Below are 22250 nucleotides of genomic sequence, written 5' to 3'. Positions count from 1 at the left end.
CCAGCATTTCCAACATACGGAGTCGTAGGATACTATTTTCTTCCGCAGTTGCGGATTCAGGTGTGAGGACGGCTGAGATCGAGCTCTCCTCGGAAACAGGGATTGTTTGCAACGGAATTTCTGAAGACATTTCCACACTTCATTTTGACCTAGTGAAGTAAGTGTGAGTACTGCTTCCGATCTTAACAACAGGTAGTTGAACACTTCTCTTTGACCTCGTGAAGTATGAGTGCGAGGCCAGACTTTCACCAAACCAACTGTCTTTCCAAAACCTGGAAGAACTCAAAGACACACGAGTGGTTAATTCGAAATAAATAATAGATAGGCAACCTCACGTTGAGCATGATGCACCTATACAGTTGAGTGAATTCTACATGTTTGCGACGAAAGCATGCGTCATTCCGGCATTTTTTTTTAGGCTTCCCTTTTCTTATCATTTTTCTTCTCTTTTTGTTTTTCTTTTATATTTTTATTTTTGCGGTAAAAATGCGACCGGATCCGATGAGGATTGTCTACGTATCACGACGCCACGTGAATCAGATCGTTACGTAGTTCAAAACACAAATGAGCGTAAAAGAAACACACCTTTTATTGTTGAAACGGTCTATTACAAACTACATTTTGCGAAAGAAAGAGCAAACTTTAAAAAATAAACCTAGACTCAACCTAGACTAAACAAACTGATGGGAAAAACAGGCAGAAGATGCTAAGATACAGACTCGACTTATGAGTACATTATGGTTTTGAAAATTGGTGCCCGCGGGGCATCATTCGGCCTCGCCGCGGTCCTAGGTGTGAGATCACTCTCGAGCTGCTCCAGCTCATGCATGGTCTGTTTGACATAACCCATCACTGCCGAGAGGACGGTAACACTGGTCATGTCCTCACATCGTAGGCATCGTCTGGTGATGGCATGGGCAATGGCCTTGATCCTATCTCTGGTTTGCTTCTTCTCTATGAGTAGGCGTTTTATCTGATCGCTACATATCTTGAATACCTGAGAATCCTGCATATGCTGATTCTTCAGTCGCCGTACTTCTAACTTCATCTGGGCTAATGAGTCGTACCAGTATCTGCTCTCAATTTGGAAATTCTTGGCCTGATCAGCTGCTTTGATCTCAAGTATAGCCATCTCTCTCTTCATTTTGGAAACAGTTTTCTCGTGGTCGCGTTTCGATTGGTTCAAGTGTCGGCGATGCTTCTCTACTCTTATTCCCCACTGTGCCTTGAGCTTTGCCATAATCTTTCCCGATTCTTCTAAACCATCTCGCCATTCCGTGACTTCTCTTTTTAAACCCTTAATCAACTGCTGGTCTGATCGACTTCTGGGCTGTTCATCAAGAGACAATCTCAATTTTTGGATTTGGGCCTTAAGTTCTTCATTCTCTTGGACCAATTTATTCTTTTCACTTCGATCCGCCGCGATTTGTATGCTGTTATTGAATTTCAGACTGTCAATTTGTAGCTTCAAATCACCGATCTCTGCCCGATACCCCTTTTCTTTTGCTAACCAATTCCATTGCCCTTGGGATGATTCTACAAAGTCTTTGAGATGCGGTCTCTTAGCTGGTCTTTCGCAAGACAGGTCGCCTCTGAACCAAGCGTGATACCCTGGGGCAACTTCCCCTTTTGCTATATCCATCACACAAGTGCTTGCCGTCAGATGCTGGCACTCACTCCAGATTTGGCGAACTTTTTCTTCGGGGAAACGACCGTCTGGACTGATCTCAATCACTTGGGTACTCAGATCTTCATCTTTCGGCACCACTTGATATCTCCCAAGATGCCTCAAAACCCGATATGGTGCGTAGGGTTGGATGCTTTTAAGTCCCATCAACAGAAAGTGGGGCCTGGTTGCTGGCATGTATATGATTTCCTCAACAGGCGACCATCTGAGCGTCCACTGGATTTGGCTAGTAGTGAGAGTTCGGAAAAATGAGGTCCATGATGTGACGCCCTCAGGTAGATTGAAACCTTTGACTCTAGTGTAGAATTCTCCAATACAAGTCTTCTCGGGCGAACCGTAACCCAAGAGCGGAGAGCGGTGGCATAAGTGATCGGTCATCCATATTTGCAACAGTAGGTTACATCCTTCGAAAAAGTCGCCCCTGGCTCGACAAGCAGTGAGAGCCCGGAAAATGTCAGCCATAATCATAGGCGCTAGAGTACTTTTATCTTGGGTGAGCAAAGTACTGACGACCCCAGTTATTTTTAGATCGATGTTGCCGTCCTTCCTTGGGAACACTATAAGACCTAAGAAGGCCGTCATAAAAGCTAACTGCCTGTGTTCGTCCCACTTTTGTCGGTTGCCTTTACTACACAGTTTGAAATCCGGCTTATTGAACCCGCCCTCATGACCGTATCTAGCATACATGAGATGGAGACTGCAGAAACCTTTGGCAAGATCTGGATGGTGAAATGTTCGGGGTATTTTCAAAAAATCCAGAAACCGGTGTACCGTGACGGCCCTAGGTGCAATCAAGTATTTGAACCTTAACGGAGCTTCATTACCCCCAATGTATCCCGCTATTTCCTCCAACGTCGGGGTGAGTTCGAAGTCTAAAAAATGAAATACATTGTGCGCCGAATCCCAGTAAGTGACCAATGATCTGATAATATCGCCCCGAGGCTGAATGTCTAGTAAATCCGGGAAATTTTTCAGATATTTCCTCACTTTGCCTTGCCCCTCCTTGCCTAAGTCGTTCCACCATAATCGCAACTCAAAAGGGATCTTGGTCATTATTGAAAACGGTTCGTTTTGTATCGTGCTCATCCTGTACATTTATTTAGGGTGATAAACTTTATTAGACTCAAAAATTAAAATTATCTAGATTTTCTTTTAGAGACTTTTTTTTTTGCAAAAACGGGAGGTTGGATCCGACGAGGGTTGCCTACGTATCTCACCCCGTGCGAGAATCAAACCGGCGTAGTTCGGTCGGATCAAAATAGGGGAAACAAAAATAAAGCCCTTTAAAGAAGAATCACTGTTTTTTTTTTTTGAAATTTTGTTATATGTTTTTTTTTTTCATTTTATTATTTAAAAGGAGACCAGGGAAATATTTACACATTTTAAACCTCCTCTTTTTTTTGAAATTTTGAAAATCTTTTAAAGAGGTGCTACAAATGAAACAAAATTTTTATTATATTTTTTTTGATTTTTTATTTATATTTTTTTTTTGAATTTTGAAAGTGATTAAAAGGAATAGTCAAACTGAAAAACAAGCTTTTTTTTTCATCATTTTTTTTTATTTTTTTTAAAGAAAATTCCGGTGAGGTTTTGACATTACTTGGACATTGGTTTTTTTTTCCAAAAGAATAAGTAATTATCTCCCTACCCTGCTATTCTTTTTTTTTGAAAATTTTTCGGAAACCGGTCAACATGCAGATCTGAAGCAAATAGATGCGCAGAACAAACGGGATGCAGCAGGATGGTCTTTTCATTCCAGGTTGTCTGTCCTAGACGGACCCAACCCCTGTGTTGAGTCCCCTATGTCAAATGCAACATGATGCAGATAAGCGGTCCTACTAGGGATCCGGCATGAGGTTTCGTTATACTGGGTTTATAACCTCGGTAGGTGTCCTAGACTGTGTACCCGAGCGGACAACTCGAGTCGAGGAGGGGCAACTTACTGGGAACCAAAAGGCCGTCCGGCTTCGTAACTTATCCGTCCTCTTTCTTATTTCAGGTATCGACACTAACAGAATAGGGAGCCTCGACCAGCGAGCTTCTCCCCGGAGGTGAAGAGAGAAGGGTTCGGCACAGTTCATATACAGTTCAGATAATATCAAAGCGGTAAAAGACAACATTTAGCACGTTATGCAAAAACATGTAATAAAGATCAGATAATAAAGCCAAATATAACAATTGTTCTAAGCTCGAATTCTTGAACCCTGAACCAGTGGTTCTGGGTTAAAGATCCCCAGCGGAGTCGCTAGAGCTGTCACACCTCCTTTTTGCGCGCCCGCCCCCGAAGGGTTAAATGCGCGAGGTGAGTTTTTTCAATTTAAGTGACAATATTCGAAATGGGATTATTTATTTTAATTCAGAGTCGCCACTTGGGAAAGGTTTGGCTTTTGGTGTCCCAAGTCACCGGTTTATCTTGAATCCCAAATCGAGGAAATTTTCGACTTTTCCAAATGAAGTCTGCGAACCAGAAATTCTAAGTAAGGAATTCTGTTGACCCGAGGGAAGGTGTTAGACACCCTCGAATCCCGTGGTTCTAGCACGGTCGCTTAAATTGTTATAATGGCTAAATATCTGATTTAAATACATGTTGTGACTTATGTGCTTTTATTAAGTTTAAATCGCTTTTATTATTATCATTTATTTTTATAGAATTGCAACATCGTGAAAATGCATCTCGAACCACGTCACAATCAATGCACCCGTGATCGTCAACACATTTTGACTCCGTTGAGATTTGGATTTGGGTCACATCAATGTGCACCCGAATTTAAGAATATAATTTAATTAAGTCGCGTCTAAAGAGTCTAACGCGTTATTATTTTTGGAGAAGGCCATGAGATTCACTAAACGGCCTGTCCTGAATTCTAAATATTTATTATTGTTAGTTATTGAGGGCCCCGCAATTTGCATTTTTATTTGGCGAGGCTCGTCTCATTATTTTTTAGAAAAAGGATATCCTAAAGCGACTACATTTCTATTATATTTGTCTCTAAAAATAAAAAGGAAAGACCAAACTTACTTGTTTGAGGAACTACATACTAAATAACTACTATGTTTAACGAATCCGAATTTTGTTTGATTACCTAATTGGTTGTTTATGAGATGAGAATTACCTCATGCCTTGTCTTCAAGGAGTGAATGAGCTTTGTTAATTTACTAAGGGGGATTGCAAGCAAACTAATAACGTACACTAAATTTACATTAAACGACCTTCCAGTTTGAATTTTAAAACTAACTCATTTGGGCTTTATAAATGAAATCAGTTGTTTATTAGGAAAACTACTATTAATTGAACTCAAAAAGTAGTCACATTATTTCGAAACAGTGAATCTATATCGAAACCCATATCGAACCTATATAGGAACAAGTAATCTAACAAGAGGGTTGGCATACATGGCCATCCTGTTAACGTAACACCACATGAGAATTAGCTTGGGGTACATTTATCTTGAAATTAAATGGAACCAAATATAACAGATTTGACAGTTCAAAAGTCTAGATAAAATACATACAGATGCTTGCCACGATTCTATATTATACTGTCATAGCTAAATCGAAACCTAATGGTTATACACATTGAAAATACGTCGGATCTAATAAACAATATTATCTGATATGTCAATCAAGATGTGCATAATTCATACAGAGCAATCGTGGTTGGAACTAACTTAAACAAATACAGACCAAGCTACCATTCAAACTACTTTTGAACACAAGGATTGTAAAGTAAATAGATGTTCATTTCTTTATTTCTGCTTCAAACTTCAAACTTTCAACCAACAAGGTTTCAGGAGTGTGTACCTGGGAATGCTTACAATCGAAGAAGAAGGGAAGTCAGTAGAGTGACAATGGCAACAGAAACAGCAGCAGTAATAGTAGGTAACAAATAGAACAACTCCCAGTGCAAGATACAGTTAGAGCCGATAGAAAAATGGCAGAAAGACAGCAATAACTAGTAGCATAGAAACAGAGATCCAGGCAATCCAATTCCAGGAGAAACAAACAATACAAACCAAACAATAGACTAGCCGATACTTGAAAGAAGACAGAACTGATTTGAACAGTTTGAACAAACTAAGAATCGAACAAACAGCAGGAAGAAAACAGTTTCTGATTTTTGTGATATCCCTCTCACTATCTCCTTTCTTTTCAAAATCCGATCTCAATTTTCAGTCTTGAAATCTATTTGAGCTATCAAAAAGAATTCTTTCTCCAGTTTTTCTGTTTTTCAGAACTCAGCTCTCAATATTCAATCTGAGTTTTTTATGTCTGTCCCCCTAAACTGATGGAAGTTCTCCCTTTTATAAACCTAAAATCAGCCCTTTAACAGCCTGTTAGACAATCAGAACACCCCTCTCATGTGCTATTTTCTTTTCAGTTTCCACTTACTATTTAAATAAAAACACACCCCCATGATATTCCCTGGCAGACTTACCTTTTGAGTAAGGTTTATTATTTCTGAAACTAAAGCAGAATATGGGCAGCAGAATGTAATCTGACAGCATATGCTGTCAAACTATTTTAATTCAAAAGGGGCCTTTATGCACATGTTGTGCACAAGTGCACATGCCATCAATTCAGATTGCAATTACAGACCAAACCTTAGATTTCTGAAATCAAATTAACAACTATAAGTAACTAAACTCAGTTCCTAATTGATTCAGGCAATGCTTAACAGAAGTAGGTCAATTGGTTATTGTTCGGACAACTGAAACTAATTGACGACATATGTCGACTCGACTATACTAATCATAACATGTACCATCGAAACCATGATCAGACATTTAACAGTATCGAACACATGATTCGAATTGTACTGACTAAGCAAAATTGTACTCGAGGAATCAGTTAATCAGTCAAATTTGAAGTTCAACTAATTGCACAGCACATACACATATACACATTATCAGTGAATAGAAGAAGGACTTAATCAAACACATAGGTTCAGGAAAGGTGGACAGGACACAGTTGGTAAAATTCAAAACACAAATTAAACAAGACGTTTGGCCATACGAATAGACCTTTAACAAATACACGAACTGAAATAAAGAAGAGAAAACAACTTACCTTAAAATCTTTGAAAGAAAAATCAGAAAAATCAGCTTGTGTTTGAGCAAACCCTTCTCAAGGTTGAACGGACTTTAATCGAAGTGTTTCTCAAATGAGAAACACTTCGATTAAGGTCCATTAGACCCTAATCTCTTGGCTTAAACAGACACGGACCAGGCTTGGGGTTTCTATGGTTCGTAGATGGTAGATTTGGGACTTGGGCTTCCATGGTTAGATTCGGACCAAACCAAGCATGGTTTGGTCACGAGGGAGGTCCGGGGACTATCTGGTATGAAACTGGGGTGCATCGGTGTGGATCGAGTTTTGCTCGAATCTTCAAATGAAGATTCGAGAACCTAAGGGATGATTCGAACTAAATGGTCAACAGATCCATGTTCAGGGGGGTGAGGCGGTCCTATGGTATTAAGGTGGAGGTCACCGGCGTTCATGCCGCCGGGTTTTGGTGAAGGGAGATGGGGGCGGCTCTAGGGTTCCGGGGTTCTGTGAAGACGATGAAAGGTAAGGGGGGGTCTTTGGATGGGGCGTGGGGTAATGGTTATAGGCTTATATAGTTAGTGGATAGATGGATCCTGGCCGTTGGATGAGACACGATGAAGGACCAGGATCCTTCAGCTAACGGGAAACAGTGTCGTTTCAAGTGTAAAGGGTTGGGGTCGGTCCGGGTGGAATGGGTCGGGTTCATCATGGGTTATGGGGAAGTGATCTTGGCCGTTGATCAATCTGGGATCAACGGCCTAGATCAGACTCGATCAGTACGACGTCGTTTGGACGCTCTGGATGTCAGCTAGTGTGGACGGGGTACACATGGGGTTTTGGGTTTGATTTTGGACCTTGAATTAAAACGAAAATAGGCCCAAACTAATTTCAACACAATTCTGCACTCTCTTTTTTATTATATTTATTTATTTTTTTTTTTATTTTAAAACAAAACCTAAGTAAATCAAATTAAAAATCCATTAATTAAACACTTAATACAATTATTTGCACACATATATTAAAATATTTAAAGCAAACAAAATTAAACAAAACAACAATCACGGACAAAAATGCATATTTATGATTTTTCTATTTAATAAACGGATTACGGTTCAAACTGCACATGACACACATTTTTGTATTTTGTTTTAATAAAAATAAAAAATGGGCCAAAATCATATATAATTAACAAAGTGCCACGTAAAAATCCAGAAATTGTACAGCAAGACCAATTACTATTATTTTCGTTTCCTTTTGGAATGATTGTCGCGACAACAAAAATCACGTGCTCACAGAGGTAGGCCAAAGAAGCGGTGGGGAGAGGTGATTAGGCAAGACATGATGCATCTTGAGCTGACCGAGGACATGACCCTTGATAGGAAGGTATGGAGGTTGAGGATTAGGGTAGTAGAGTAAGTAGTCTTGAGTGTTCATAACAGTAGTATTGGTACGCAGTCTCGCTTTCTGTTGGTAGTAGGTTTTTATGACTAACCGTTGTTTTCTTTCATTGTTGATTACCTTACTATCTTGTTATTTTTATTCTGCTTTTATATGGATTTTTGGTATTGTCCCTTCTTGTCTATATTTTCATTAATGTGGTGCTTATGCTTTTAGAGCCGAGGGTCTACTGGAAACAGTCTCTCTATCCTCACAAGGTAGGAGTAAGGTTTGCGTACACACTACCCTCCCCAAACCTCATGGTGTGGTATAATTCTGGGTATGTTGTTATTTTATTTTATACTCTTAATATTAAAAATGTAGTTATTTTTTAATAATATTTATTTTTTAAAAAAATTTAATAGATGTAATTTAAATAAACTATATTTTGTATTTACTTTTTTTTTAACGGACTGAAAAATGTTGAAGTGACAATAGAAGAGTATCATTATACACCGCCACAATATTGGAGAAATTCGGGAAGATGCAGTTGCATGCGCTCGAAATATTGTACAGTGGACTCGTGTCTCCTCCATCTGCCAGCATTGTTATGGTGCAAGCCACCGCGTGTCTTTATCTTGTCCTTTTTTTCGCCACGTACTTCCAACATCTGCCTCCTCACCAACCTAAAATTCTTTATATATAGATATCTCATGCAAATGTGACTCTGCACTGCATGAAAATTTAACAAAAAGGCTTAAAACTATACTTTGAGGGAACATTTCAATAGTTTTAGAAGGTTTTTCTAGGACTTGCTAAAACAGAAACAATAATGGCTTCAGGGCAACAACAACGTTCAGAACTTGATGCAAGAGCTAGACAAGGAGAGACGGTGGTTCCTGGTGGCACTGGTGGCAAGAGCCTTGAAGCTCAAGAGCATCTTGCTGAAGGTTAAGCTTAACTAGCTAGATCTTCTACTTCTTTTTATTTGTATGTGAACTGTAAGTTAAAAAGCTTAAATTGTTAAGACTGTCCATATTTTCATTTACTTAATTAGCTAATTAATAAGAGTAAAAGAAATTTCTACACTCCAAGTATTAATTGAAACTTGAAAGATATCTATAAGTAGTTCTTCAGGACCCAGTATATTGCTACAACAAGTATTGAAATATCATCTTATTTAAGTTGATAAGGAGATGCACTTTATTGGCTAATGATGTTTGATTTTGTTGAATTGAATGAAGGGAGGAGCAGAGGAGGGCAAACAAGAAAGGAACAGCTAGGAACAGAAGGGTACCAAGAGTTGGGACAAAAAGGAGGACAGACAAGGAAAGAGCAAATAGGGAGAGAAGGGTACCAAGAAATGGGTCGAAAAGGTGGACTTAGTACAACTGAAAAATCTGGTGGTGAACGTGCCGCTGAAGAAGGCGTTGACATTGATGAATCCAAGTTTAGCACCTCTTAATTAAAATGTTTTGGAGTATATGGTCTTGGAGTTAAAGCTGTTTTATGTATTACTGAGTTTAATCTGTTTCGTTGTCGAGTCCAATCCTAGATTAGGTAGCAGCGTTTTGGTGTGCTTCTTAGTTCTGTAAAAATCTGTTGTGCCTTATGTAAGGGGTTATGTTATCCCTAGTCTGTACGGTTTATTACTAATGACTAATTAGTTTAATTTCTGGTTTCTTGTATGCTTTGGTAAAAAATTATCTAGGACTTTAGAATCTTCGATCATAAGGTAATACTTATCTCGCAAATTAAAAGTTGGAAGGGATTGGTAACTATTGTGTCGATATGCGCCAGCCTAAATAGATATTGTGCTCGATGTGCGCCAGCGTAAATAGATGAAAAACGAAGTAAGAGAAATCAAAGTCAATTACGAAGTGATTATATATTTGATAACATGCTCGAAATAGTGTTCTGTACAATTAATGTGAAAGTTGGTACAAGGGAATTATCGGTCGGAGTTGAAAATAGAAAGAATTTAGAAACTCTGTTGTTTAATTGAATAGAGTGAAAGGACTAAGGGAGCAGTTTTCACAGGGGAGAGTCCAAACATTGTCTGGGCAATTTGTTGGATTATATATTGGAGCCGAAGCAATTTCAAATAATTAAGGGGACACATTTTTTGAAGCGTATTAATTTCGGCCTTTAGTTTCAGAGTAATTTAGGCCTTCAGTTCCAGAGTAATTTCGGCCTCAATTCTAGAGTACCAAGACCGCAACCGCGGCAAAAAAAGATTGTTACTTACTGTTTACCCGCGCTAGGTTTTCTTCTTTAGTAGCAAAGATTTTCTTTATTTCCTATTATTTGTGCACAGTAAAAAACTGTTGAATTTAATTAACAAGGCTCCCTGTTATGAAATTAATTTTAAAATTCGAAATTAATTTTTATCATAATAAATTATGAATTATATCACTGAAAATTCGTAATTACACTTTTTAGTTCAATTTTAAAATTCTTCCATAAAATCTCATTTAATTCCTCATATTAAGATTCAGATACTATACCAATCAAATTAAATTACTAATAATTTAATTATTAATTTCTTCTTTTAGGTTATTTTATGTGTCCGATACAAAATTTATCGGCCGGGTTTACACATAAAAACTTATAAGCTTTTATAAAGGAGTATCATCAATCTCAAAAGCCGAGAGGTGAATTCTATCAACTAATTATTACTTCGCCAATGTATATTATTATTGTTCAATTTACCAGGTTTATTGACCCACGAAAGAATCTCGCCTTTTAATAAATTAAAATAATAAATGACACACACAACTAGTAATAATTATATCAAGATTAAGAGTATAAGTACATTGAATGGACTAAAGAAATTATTTTATTAAGTTATTACAAAATACTTATCTCCACTAGATTCGTTCAATACATACAAAATGTACTAGCACAAGAAGTCAGAATTAAACAATTTCCATAATCAAGATATATTATATTTAATCTTGTGCTAGAACCATCCCGATGGTTTGTCCAATTATATTTCATCATCAGATTATGAATATAAACTTTATGACTTACAAGAACCAATGATTTTAATATTCCATGCTAAACTCTATACACTAAATCATCAACTATATAAGCAAAGAACGCACACAGATAAATACATAATCTATTTAAAATAAAACTTTATTGAATTGAATAAATAAATAAATATTCCATAAAGAATGCTATAACAATACGCATGGTTTATAGTATATCCTAACACAATTAGCCTTTGATGTAATAATAAGTTGAGGCAGGATGTTAACCAAGAAATTTTGGAGGGCTTGTTGCTCCCAAACGCACATGCAAGTATACGTGGTCGACAAGTAATATAGGATTGTAAGTCCAGATATCGTACCCACAAGGACTTGTGATTAACTATCAACTAAATTGAACTCAAACAATTAATCTATTCAAGCGAATCCAAAAGTATGAATAATTAACTCAAACTAATCTACCGTACAAACTAAGAGATTAAAGAAAACAAAGACAAGCTTAAAGATGAATTCAATGGGAGAGAATATTCTAGAGATATGGGTTAGCTAACAATCCTGTTGAGGTTTCTATCTAAATTGTCTAATTAATTTATCTAGTTTATTGATGGACGGGGTTAATATTGCTCGTAGTCTTCACCCGAAGTACAACCCGCATATTCAAGCTAACCTAACACCTATAGGATTAACAAGAACACATTTATAATTCCAGTATAATTACCAAGCAAGGCGATTAGGTATGTTCCTATCCTAACCGCAAATCCGTTCCCGATACTCGAGTTCAAGATCTCGCTCTACTCAATTTTATATGCAATCTAGAATTCCCTCTCCCGGGTTGAATCCTAGATTAGTAGATAGTATTTAATTGGTGATCAAGCAATCACATAATTAAGTGCAAGATTGAATAAATAAACCAATATGATAAATTAATAAGAACAATTCAAGCTTTAAACTACAATTTTCATATAGCACCTCACAACTCTAGAACTAATAAACTATGAAATTAGAAAAAGAGAAGAGAAAGAAAAACAATTTAGAAGCCTCCTCTAAGCGTAGTGTGTGTTCCTCCACGTGAATTATCCTTCAACGTATGTTAGATATTCTCCAAATTAGGTTTAGGACCCCTTTATACGAGATGGAGTGGTGTAGGGCCGAAATAATCTTGTCCCAAACGAAATAGGAAAAATCCTGTCATGCAGGGTTCAGGCCAGCGCCTCACGCTGGCCGTGGCGCCGAAGGCAGTGAGCTATTTGCAATTTTTCTTGTTTTCGATTCCGTTCTTCGCTTGAATGAGATTTCCATTTTTTATTGTCCTACATTTGGGGGGACAAACACCAAAGGGTTGCCCCCCCCCCCCCACATCTTTTTTTGTTTTTTTTCTTTTTTTTTCTTCCACGTTTTATTTAATTTGCTCCAAATCTCTTTATTTTCACACCGCTTTATTCCTACACAGTTAAAATATAATATTAAGCATAACGTAACATAATTAATACTCAACAGATGTCTAAAAATACTAAAATGTGAGGCAACAATGGTTTATTATATGCATTTTTGGCCGAATATCACAACTCCACACTTAAACTCTTGCTCGTCTTCGAGTAAGCATTAAAACCACTCTCAGTAAATCAAGCCTAGAACCACCATCACTTCGGTTTATACTAACAATTATGCCCTATAGCAACTCAAACCATCAGATATACACTTCCTCATCATCGTGCAAGACATACAAGTCACAAACAAACAACAAACTTCTAACCTCCTAACATCATAGACGGACTCTAACTTACCAAATTTAAGCTCGTTCACCTACTCTATCAAAGAAGCTAATAACATCACCTATCTATCATGAAACAAGTTCCCTCACAAGAATAAATAGTCCATACACTCAAATCAAAGAATGAATATAATTTAAGGACTTAGCATCAAAGAACAACTCTCGCACTCACAAATGAATTCACATGTATGCATAAATAACTATGGGCTTGCCCATTATTTACATCTCTATTAATTAAGTATGCTTGAATAGAATCAAATAGGACTTTAACGGGTTGTAATGTTGGCTAAGGGACGGGTAGGAGAATTATATAATATTGACTTATACTTTCCTAAGCGCTTTGCACTTTTAGACTTCATCACCCATTATTTTCTACTCTTCACTTTATTTTTCAGTCCTCTCTTCATCTATTATTTCACAAGTATTTCGCTCATATCAAGAACGTTTCATTTTTTTCAACGAATTTTTATTCATTCTCTTTTTTTCATGTCACGTTCTTTTCAAGAGGGTCTTTTCATCACTGTTCAGCTATCGTTGGTCACCATTTTTCACTTAACCATCCCTTTCTTCAAATTTCACAATTAATATTACAGTCTAAGCAACAGTGCTCAAGGAAGCATGGTGCAAAAACTAGGGATTCAACAAAAGAATCAAAGCAAAAATACAGCTTCCAAACAAAAGGTTATAAGCTCAAAGGGCTAACTAGTTGTACAATATCTGAAAAGGCTAAAATTCACAAGACATATCAAAGAAAGCCTATTATCATTATCTAAACAGAGCAGCACTTTTATTTCACTTCAATAACATGTAGGGCAAGTTCTAGACTAAGTTGCAAAACATGAAATATATGTAAGAAATCCTCACCCCACATGGCACTAATATCAATCAAGATTTATCAATTCTCCTCTAATACAGAGAGGATCATAGCGAATGACAAAGTAAGAATAAGTTATATATATAGTCACAACCCTGAGCTTAGGTGTCAGAAAATATGTTATTTTATTCAATACTCAAGCACTCAAAGGAAAGTACTACGCAAGTTCAGGCCTAAATATGCTAGTATCAAACAAGTCACAAAGATTTTTGTTCTCCCTCTTTTTCTACTCCTAAAAAAATATAATCCTAAAAATAAAAAACTTTACCCTGTTCAAGTTACAACCCCTGGAAAAGAACTGGTGCAAAAAGAAAAACCAACAGGGATTATTATCTAACTAAAACTAAGTAGGATTTTTTTTCATTGGACATTAATCCCTCAAGAAAGCTGTCCACAAAATCCATCATCTGGAAAAGTCAAAATTTTCTCCTATTTTATTTTTATTTATATATATATATATATATTTTTATTTTTATTTTTTGGAAAAATCACTACACTAATAAAGATTACTACAATTAATCTAGGATAACACAGAAAATCACCCAAACAATCTCCTCATCTCACACTTAAAATCGTGAAATGTCCTCAATGTACACTGTAAATAACAATAAGGTAAAAGTGACTCCCTTGTAATCCAAAGACCGAAGCACTAGCAGCTCACGGGATACTCAGACTTCTCCCAGGTATGGTCCTTTATGTAGGTGTAATGATCCGACCGGTTATTTTGATCATTTCCACTTCACTCGATAGTTTGGGGGTACGAGTAGTTCCGTATAATGTATTAGGACTTGTGTGCAAAATTTGAGTTCATTCCAAGTTGATTTGATATGTTTCGGTGTGAGTTTTTGGAAGTCGAAAGTTCGAAAGTTCATTAAGTTTGATTTGAGGTGTGTTTTATCGTTTTGATATTGTTATGCATGATTTGAGGCCTCGAGTAGGTACGTGTTATGTTATAAGACTTTTTGGTATGTTCATACGGGGTCCCGAGGGGCTCGGGTGAGTTTTGGATAGGTTTGGGCTGTGTTGCGCTCGTTTTTCTTATGTTTCTTCAAGCATAAATGGTACCACATTAAACAAATGAGCTTCGATTTCTTATCTGATTGAAGAATTAGATCCATATCGTAACTACAGAGCCATAGCAAAAAGGATCGTCGAATTTGGACATCGTATGAGGATTTTATGGTCATTTTACTATGACATAGGGTGCCAGATTTTTCAGATTAATTACAAAATTGCCGCTAACTTCGTATTTAAAAATCTGCACTATTTCCAAATATTGAAACCAATATATCTCCTTCATTATAAGGTCAAATAGAGTGATTCAAAAGCCTATCTTGACTGAAATTTCACAAGAAATCTTTGGAGGCATCAAAAGCAAGTTTCGGAATCGTTTGGCATGCAAAACGAGGCAGAACAGCTGGGCAAAATTACGTAATATCGAATGTTTGCTCATTTTGTTATATTTTGGGTTGGGAAGCTCGAATTTGGACAGTTTTTGGAGGCGATTTTTACCATATGGATTGGGGTAAGTGTTATATACTCAATTTTGGTTATATTTAATTAATCCATCTTTGTTTTTGGCATTTGATTGATGAGTTCAAAGTGAAATTTGGGGGTTTTGTCTAAAATTTCATAAAGTGAATTTTTGAGTTTTGAACATTGATTCGGAGTCGGATTTGAGGAAAACTAGTATGGTTGGACTCGTAATTGAATGGGTTGCGGGTTGTTTTGAGTTTTGTCGGGTTTGAGGCATGGGTCCAGGTTTGACTTTTTGGTCGATTTTCAGATTTTAATTAAAGATTCAACCTTTATCGATTGGGTATGTTTCCTTTGGCATTATTTAATGTATTTGAATTGCTTTTGGCTAGTTTCGAGCTGTTCGGAGGTCGGTACCTGCGGGATGGCATTTTGGAGCATCGTTTGGCTTGCTGGGTATTGGATTTGGTTTGTTTGAGGTAAGTAACTCTTCTAAACTTAGTGCAGAGGGCATAAAACCCCGAATTACGTTCTATGTGATTGATGTTGAGGTGACGCACATGCTAGATGACAGGCATGTGGGCGTGCACCCTGTGAATTGTGACTCTGTTGTTTTCATGGCACTGTTTAATGGCCCTATTTTGCTGATATCTATGTTATCGCCATGTGATTAAGTAACTGAGTTGTCAATCATGCTATATATCATGTTTACGCTTTATGTTGATATAGTTAGGGCCCATAGTGGTCGTCTCTTACTGTCATCTCACTGATTTTATTGATATTTCGTATTCAGTCATATTCATGCATTCATATCATATCTCAATCTCAGTTGTTGTTTATTGATACATCATATCATTATTGTCGGGCTAGTTTTATGGCATTGTGAGCCCATGAGCGATACTAGAGAGATTCATGACTGAATGAGGCTGAGAGCTTGATTATGAGTGACAGTTATTGGATCGGGTTGCGCGTCGTGATGTGCCGTGGAATTTTGGCACAATTGATACCAATTACTTAGATTTTAACTTGTCTTTTAATTCATTTGTAGTTAATTCTAATCAAGTATGGTTGTTTTGTAGTGCATGAGCTTGAATACCCGAAAACATGGGGAAAAAGTCAAAAAGTCACAAAAAGACGGATATGCTACAAGTATGTGGTCGCATAACTCACATGCGGACCGCATAATCGCCCTGCTGATCGCAAACAGAGACAGTGTTTTGGGCCAACTGAAGAAGCAAATATGCGATCCATTATGCAGTCGCATAACACCTATGTGAACCGCATAATGGTCGCATAACTCAAGAAGATGACAGACCTCAGCATGATATCGGCGGGATATGTGATCGCATAACAGGTATGCGTTCTGCATAATTGTTATGCGATGGAAGCCAGATCTGGAACTCAGCAAGGATGCGATGGAATGTTCAATATGCGGTCCGTATAACTGGTCTGCGACCAGTATGCGATTGCATAAATCATCTGAAGGGGTATTTTTGTCTGATTCTGACTACGACTTTTGGTCCACTATAAAGAGAATAACTAGGGTTTTGTGGGGTATTCAAGTCTGAAACAAGATCCTACTTAGAGAGCATTTAATACTTCATTTATATAGAGGTTTGTGAAGAAGGAATCTTGCACTTTTGTAAGCTTTATGGTTTTATTAAATACTTTGTTCTTGTATTTTATTATGAGTAGCTAGTTTTAAATACTAAGGTTCTGGACCCTAGATGTGTGTAATGTTAATGGGTGTTTAACATTGATATATATATATAATGGTTGATATTTATTCAATTCTTGTTCTTTATTTATGGTTGGTGGTTGCAAACATTAATCTATTCCATTTTACTCTATCTTTACTTGGAAAAGTGAGTTAGGGTTTGGTAGAATTGAATATCAAGAACTCAAGACGTTAACTCTTGTTTAATAGAATCGCTTAGGAATAAGTGGGTTCTACTTGGCATAAATTGGTTGTTCTTAATTTGCAACTCTTTTATATTTGGAAAAATCATAAAGGGAAAATACTACTCAACTATTGGAAAGTATTGGGTAGTCATTTAGAAATTATTTGCATATCAAAGGACCTTCCATTAGAAATATATCATATTAACACCGATAGCATTACATTCCATTAATGGGGACGCAACCTTCGTTTCCTAAATCAAATCATTTACATTCTCAAATTTACAATTAGTTATCTCTTCAATTCACAATTATATCATTCTCTTGTTACGTTAACGGAATAGAATTACGACCTAAGTCAAGTAGCACACTACTCGAGTAACCTTTTCATGCCTATTCCCTATGGGATTCGACCCCAGCCTTGTTGGGTTACTATATTTGACACTGACCGCCTTACACTATTTAATTTAAGTGTAATTTGAGTGTATCAAATTTTGGCACCATTGCCGGGGAATACGGTTTTGAAACTACTAATTAGTGTGTACTTTACTTTACGTCTTATTCTATTCCATCACACTTTTCTTGTTTTGCTTGGTGTTGATAGGAAGACATGGCCGAATATGAGGAATAAATGAAAGAAAATCCTTTTGCGGACATAGATGAGTACATCGAGGATACAAATGTTATTGTACCTCCGATAGTTGGCGCTGCAACTTTCAAGATGGAACATGGTTTAATCCTAATGCTAAAAGCGGAGGTGTTTTTCAGGAATTCCACTGATGATGATCCGACACAACATCTTAGAAACTTCTTGGTTGTGTGTGCGATGCATAAGCAGAACAACATCTCAGATGATGCGCTAAGGTTGAGGGTGTTCAAGTACTCACTAGCTGGGGATGCAAGGAAATGGCTTCAAAATATGCCACCAAATTCCATTCATTCTTGGCCTGAACTTGTTCGAGCATTCTTAGCTAAATGGTTCCCTCAAAGTAAGAAATCTGAGCTCTGGGATAAAATTTTCTTTTTCAAGCAATTACCAGGAGAACATCTACATGAGGCACGGGATCAATTCAAGTTATATTTGGTAAGGTCTCCCAATCATGGTTTTCCGGATTCTATCTTGTCGGAGAAATTCTACATGGGTTTAGATGCTATGAACTAATCTATAGCCAAGAATGTAGCTCATGGATCTTTTATGGATAAGATATTCGCAAGGATCACACAAATACTTGACAAAATGACAAAACATAATCAAGCTTGGCACTAAGAGGACACCACAGGTGGAATTGCATATGGTTCTCCCTCCTTGACCAACATGATTAAGGAGAATCAAGAAAGAGATCAAGTAATTGCAGGGCTTGCCACCAATGTCAATGTGCTGACAAAAATGTTCATTGAAATCCAAATGAAGAAGGTAAATGTGGTGGAAGATGTTCAACCATCATCAAGTGAAGATTATGAGGAAGCCAACTATGTCAACAACTCTTAAGGAGGCTATCAAAGTCAACAATACCAAGGTCAGGGACAACAAAATCAATGGAGGCCTAACCCGCAAGGGCAAGGCAACAAATACTGGCGAAATGACCAAGGTAGCTCAAATCAAGGGAATTGGAATAACAACAACTTCTCAAATCGGAGTTCAAACCCTTATGTTCCACCAAAGGGTAAATATTCAAACCGAGGTTCTTTAAGTGATTCCAAGTTTGAAAGCATGCTTGAACGGGTATTGCAAAATCAAGAGAGGTCTGACACTTCTATGAGGAATATGACTAAGCTTGTTTGTTCTCATACCGCAAATGAGAGATCTTTCTAGGGAACAAAATCCGAAGCAAAAAGGGACACTTCCAAGTGACACAATTGCGAACCCAAAGGGTAGTGGGAGTGGTTCAACTTCTCATTGCATGGCAATTACTACTCGGAGTGGGAAGGTACTTTAAGGAGAAAATGAACAAGTGGTTGAAGTGGAAGAGTCCGAACAAGAGGTTGAGGCAAAAGTTGAAGAGCCAATTATTGTTGAAGCTGAAAGGGTTCCGTAAGATGTGAAAGTGCAAGAAGTAAATCGGGAAGAGGTAAAGGAAAAGGTAAAAGAGACACTAAAAACACTATCACCTATTCCTAGACCTCCTCCTCCATTCCCTCAAAGACTTGATAGGAAAGTTGATAATAGCAAACTCAAAAAGTTCTATGACATTCTCAAGTAGTTATCGGTGAATATTCCATTTGTGGAAGCATTTCAAGAGATGCCGGGTTTTGCTAAGTATTTGAAAGACTTGATTACCAAGAATAGAACCACCAAGAATGAAGTGGTAAATGTGACTCACCGGGTTAGTTCCATCATTGCAACAACCACCGTTCAAAAGAAAGAAGACCCGGGAGTTTTCACCACTCCATGTACTATTGGGGCACGTGATTTCGCAAGAGCTCTTGGTGATAATGGGGCTAGCATTAACTTAATTCCTCTTACTATTTACAAGCAAGTGGGGTTAGGTAGTCGAGGCCTACAAGTATGAGGTTGCAAATGGACGATCGTTCCATAAAGAGACCGGTGGGAATTATCGATGATGTGCTTGTGAAAGTGGGAGAGTTCCATCTACCCGCAGATTTTGTAATCCTTGATTGTACAGTTGACAAAGAGATCCCTATCATCTTGGGTAGACCATTCCTTGCCACGTGAAGAGCACTAATGGATTCGGAACGGAATGAGATCAAATTTTGTGTGAATGATGAAGAGGTTACATTCCAAGAAAGTAAGGGTATGAAACTACCACATGAGTATGAAAGCATCTCGGTGATTGATGTTGTTGATGAAGTGGAAGATGCGGTTGAAATAAAAATGGAAGAGTAATGCCTCAGTGAGGCGTTGGCGGCTATTTAGGTAAACTTCGACGGTGAAGATATGGAGGGGTATCAGTCAATGCATTGGAAGGGCTTGGGTCCTACACTTATTCTCCGAAGAATCTCTCCATTGACTTGGATAATAGAGTCACTCCTCCCGCAAAGCCTTCTATTATTGAGCCACCACAACTAGAGCTCAAACCACTTCCACCACACTTGAGGTATAAATTTCTTGGCTCAAATGATACTCTACCGGTAATTGTGTCTTCTTTGTTGAATGATGTGCAGGTAGAACAATTGTTGAATGTCTTGAAGGAGCATAGGCAAGCTATTGGGTGGACAATTGCGGACATCCGAGGGATTCCCGTCGGAATTTACGAACACAAGATCCAATTGGAAAATGAGATTAAACCAAGTGTGGAGCATCAACGAAGGTTGAATCCTTCCATGCATGAAATGGTAAAGAAAGAGATCATCAAGTGGTTAGATGTTGGGGTAGTCTACCCCATTGCCGATAGTTCTTGGGTAAGTCTAGTACAATGTGTGCCTAAAAAGGGAGGCATGGCCGTGATTGAAAATGATAAAAATAAGCTCATCCCAACAAGAATGGTGACCGAATGGAGGATGTGTATGGACTATCGGAAGCTAAACAGTGCTACGTGCAAGGACCACTTCCCTATGCCTTTTATTGATCAAATGCTTGATCGGCTAGCGGGAAGGTCATTCTACTGCTTCTTGGATGGATACTCCAGCTACAACCAAATCAATATTGCATTGGAAGATCAGGAAAAGACAACATTCACTTGTCCATACATTTAGCCGGATGCCATTTGGGCTATGCAATGCTCCGGCTACTTTCCAAAGGTTTATGATGTCAATATTCTCTGATATGTTGGAGGATTTCTTAGAGGTATTCATGGACGATTTCTCGGTCGTAGGTGATTCTTTTGAGTATTGTCTAGACAACATTAGACAAGTGCTTAAGAGATGTGATGAAATAAACCTTGTGCTAAATTGGGAGAAATGACACTTCATGGTGGATGAGGGCATTATTTTGGGCCACAAAATTTCCAAACAAGGCATAGAGGTTGACCGGGCAAAGATCGAGATCATTTCCAAGCTCCCTCCACCTACTTCAGTTAAAGGTGTCCGAAGTTTTTTGGGGCATGCCGGCTTCTACAAGTATTTCATCAAGGACTTTTCTAAAATTGCAAATCCCATGCGCAAACTCCTTGAGAAAGATGCAAAATTTGTGTTTGATGAGAAGTGCCTCAAATCCTTTGAGGAATTGAAACAAAAGCTCACCACGGCACCTATTATTGTCACACCCTTTGGTCTCTTCCATTCGAATCATATGTGATGCCAGTGGTGTAGCTATTGGGGCAATGCTTGGCCAACGTCATAACCAGGTTCTTCACCGGGTCTATTATGCAAGCAAGACACTCAATGGTGCGCAAATAAATTATACGGTGACTAAGCAAGAACTTCTTGCCATTGTCTATGCCTTTGAAAAATTTGGGCTTATTTGTTGGGATCCAAGGTGATAGTGTACACAGACCATGTTGCTCTTCGCTATCTTATGGCAAAAAAGGATGCAAAACGTAGGTTGATTCGGTGGGTCCCGTTGTTGCTAGAGTTTGACTTCGAAGTCAAAGATCGAAAAGGAACAGAAAATCAAGTGGCAGACCACCTATCAAGGCTTGAAGAGGCAGGAAGACCAAAGGAAAATCTTGAAATCAATGATGCTTTCCCAGATGAACACATATTGGCATTATCTAACATATTTGCTCCTTGGTATGCCGATATCGCTAACTTCTTGATTAGTGACCTTATTCCCAAAGGTTTGGAAGCTTATTAAAAGAAAAGGTTTTTGCGGGAGTGTAGGCTTTACTATTGGGAAGAACCCTTCTTGTTCCATAATTGTGCCGACAACATCATCCGGCAATGTGTTCCAGAAGATGAGGTAATGCCAATTCTCAAGGCATGCCATGATTCAGCGGTTGGGGGTCATCATGGAGGGAATCAGACTGCGGCAAAAGTGCTTGAATGTGGCTATTATTGGCCAACAATCTACCAAGATGCAAACCAAATGGTCAAGGAATGTGACCAATATCAAAGACAAGGATCAATATCTAAGAGACATGAGATACCAATGAACTTTGCACTCGAGGTTGAGATCTTTGATGTGTGGGGAATAGACTTTATGGGGCCCTTCGTGAGCTTGTATGGCATGACCTACATCTTGGTGGTTGTGGACTATGTCTCTAAATGGGTTGAAGTAATTGCCTTACC

At 38.0% G+C, this 22250-nt stretch overlaps 1 protein-coding gene across 1 annotated transcript; it reads left to right on the top strand.

Moving 5' to 3' along the window:
* The first annotated feature begins 8819 nt into the window (after nt 1-8819).
* On the top strand, nt 8820-9792 carry LOC107825967 (carrot ABA-induced in somatic embryos 3-like). The gene is made up of 2 exons (XM_016652897.2): nt 8820-9060; nt 9355-9792. Exons 1-2 carry the CDS (start codon nt 8943-8945, stop codon nt 9573-9575), a joined length of 339 nt encoding a protein of 112 aa, XP_016508383.1. The 5' UTR covers nt 8820-8942; the 3' UTR covers nt 9576-9792.
* The last annotated feature ends 12458 nt before the right edge of the window (nt 9793-22250 follow it).

Source organism: Nicotiana tabacum, chromosome 10, assembly GCF_000715075.1.
Source record: "Nicotiana tabacum cultivar K326 chromosome 10, ASM71507v2, whole genome shotgun sequence".
Taxonomy (NCBI): domain Eukaryota; kingdom Viridiplantae; phylum Streptophyta; class Magnoliopsida; order Solanales; family Solanaceae; genus Nicotiana; species Nicotiana tabacum.
This window is presented reverse-complemented; position numbering and strand designations above follow the sequence as displayed.

Excerpts from the sequence above, each read along its gene's own strand:
- LOC107825967 (XM_016652897.2), top strand. The coding sequence starts at position 8,943 with ATGGCTTCAGGGCAACAACAACGTTCAGAACTTGATGCAAGAGCTAGA. Across the intron at positions 9,061-9,354 it reads TCAAGAGCATCTTGCTGAAG|GGAGGAGCAGAGGAGGGCAA; the intron begins GTTAAGCTTAAC and ends AATTGAATGAAG.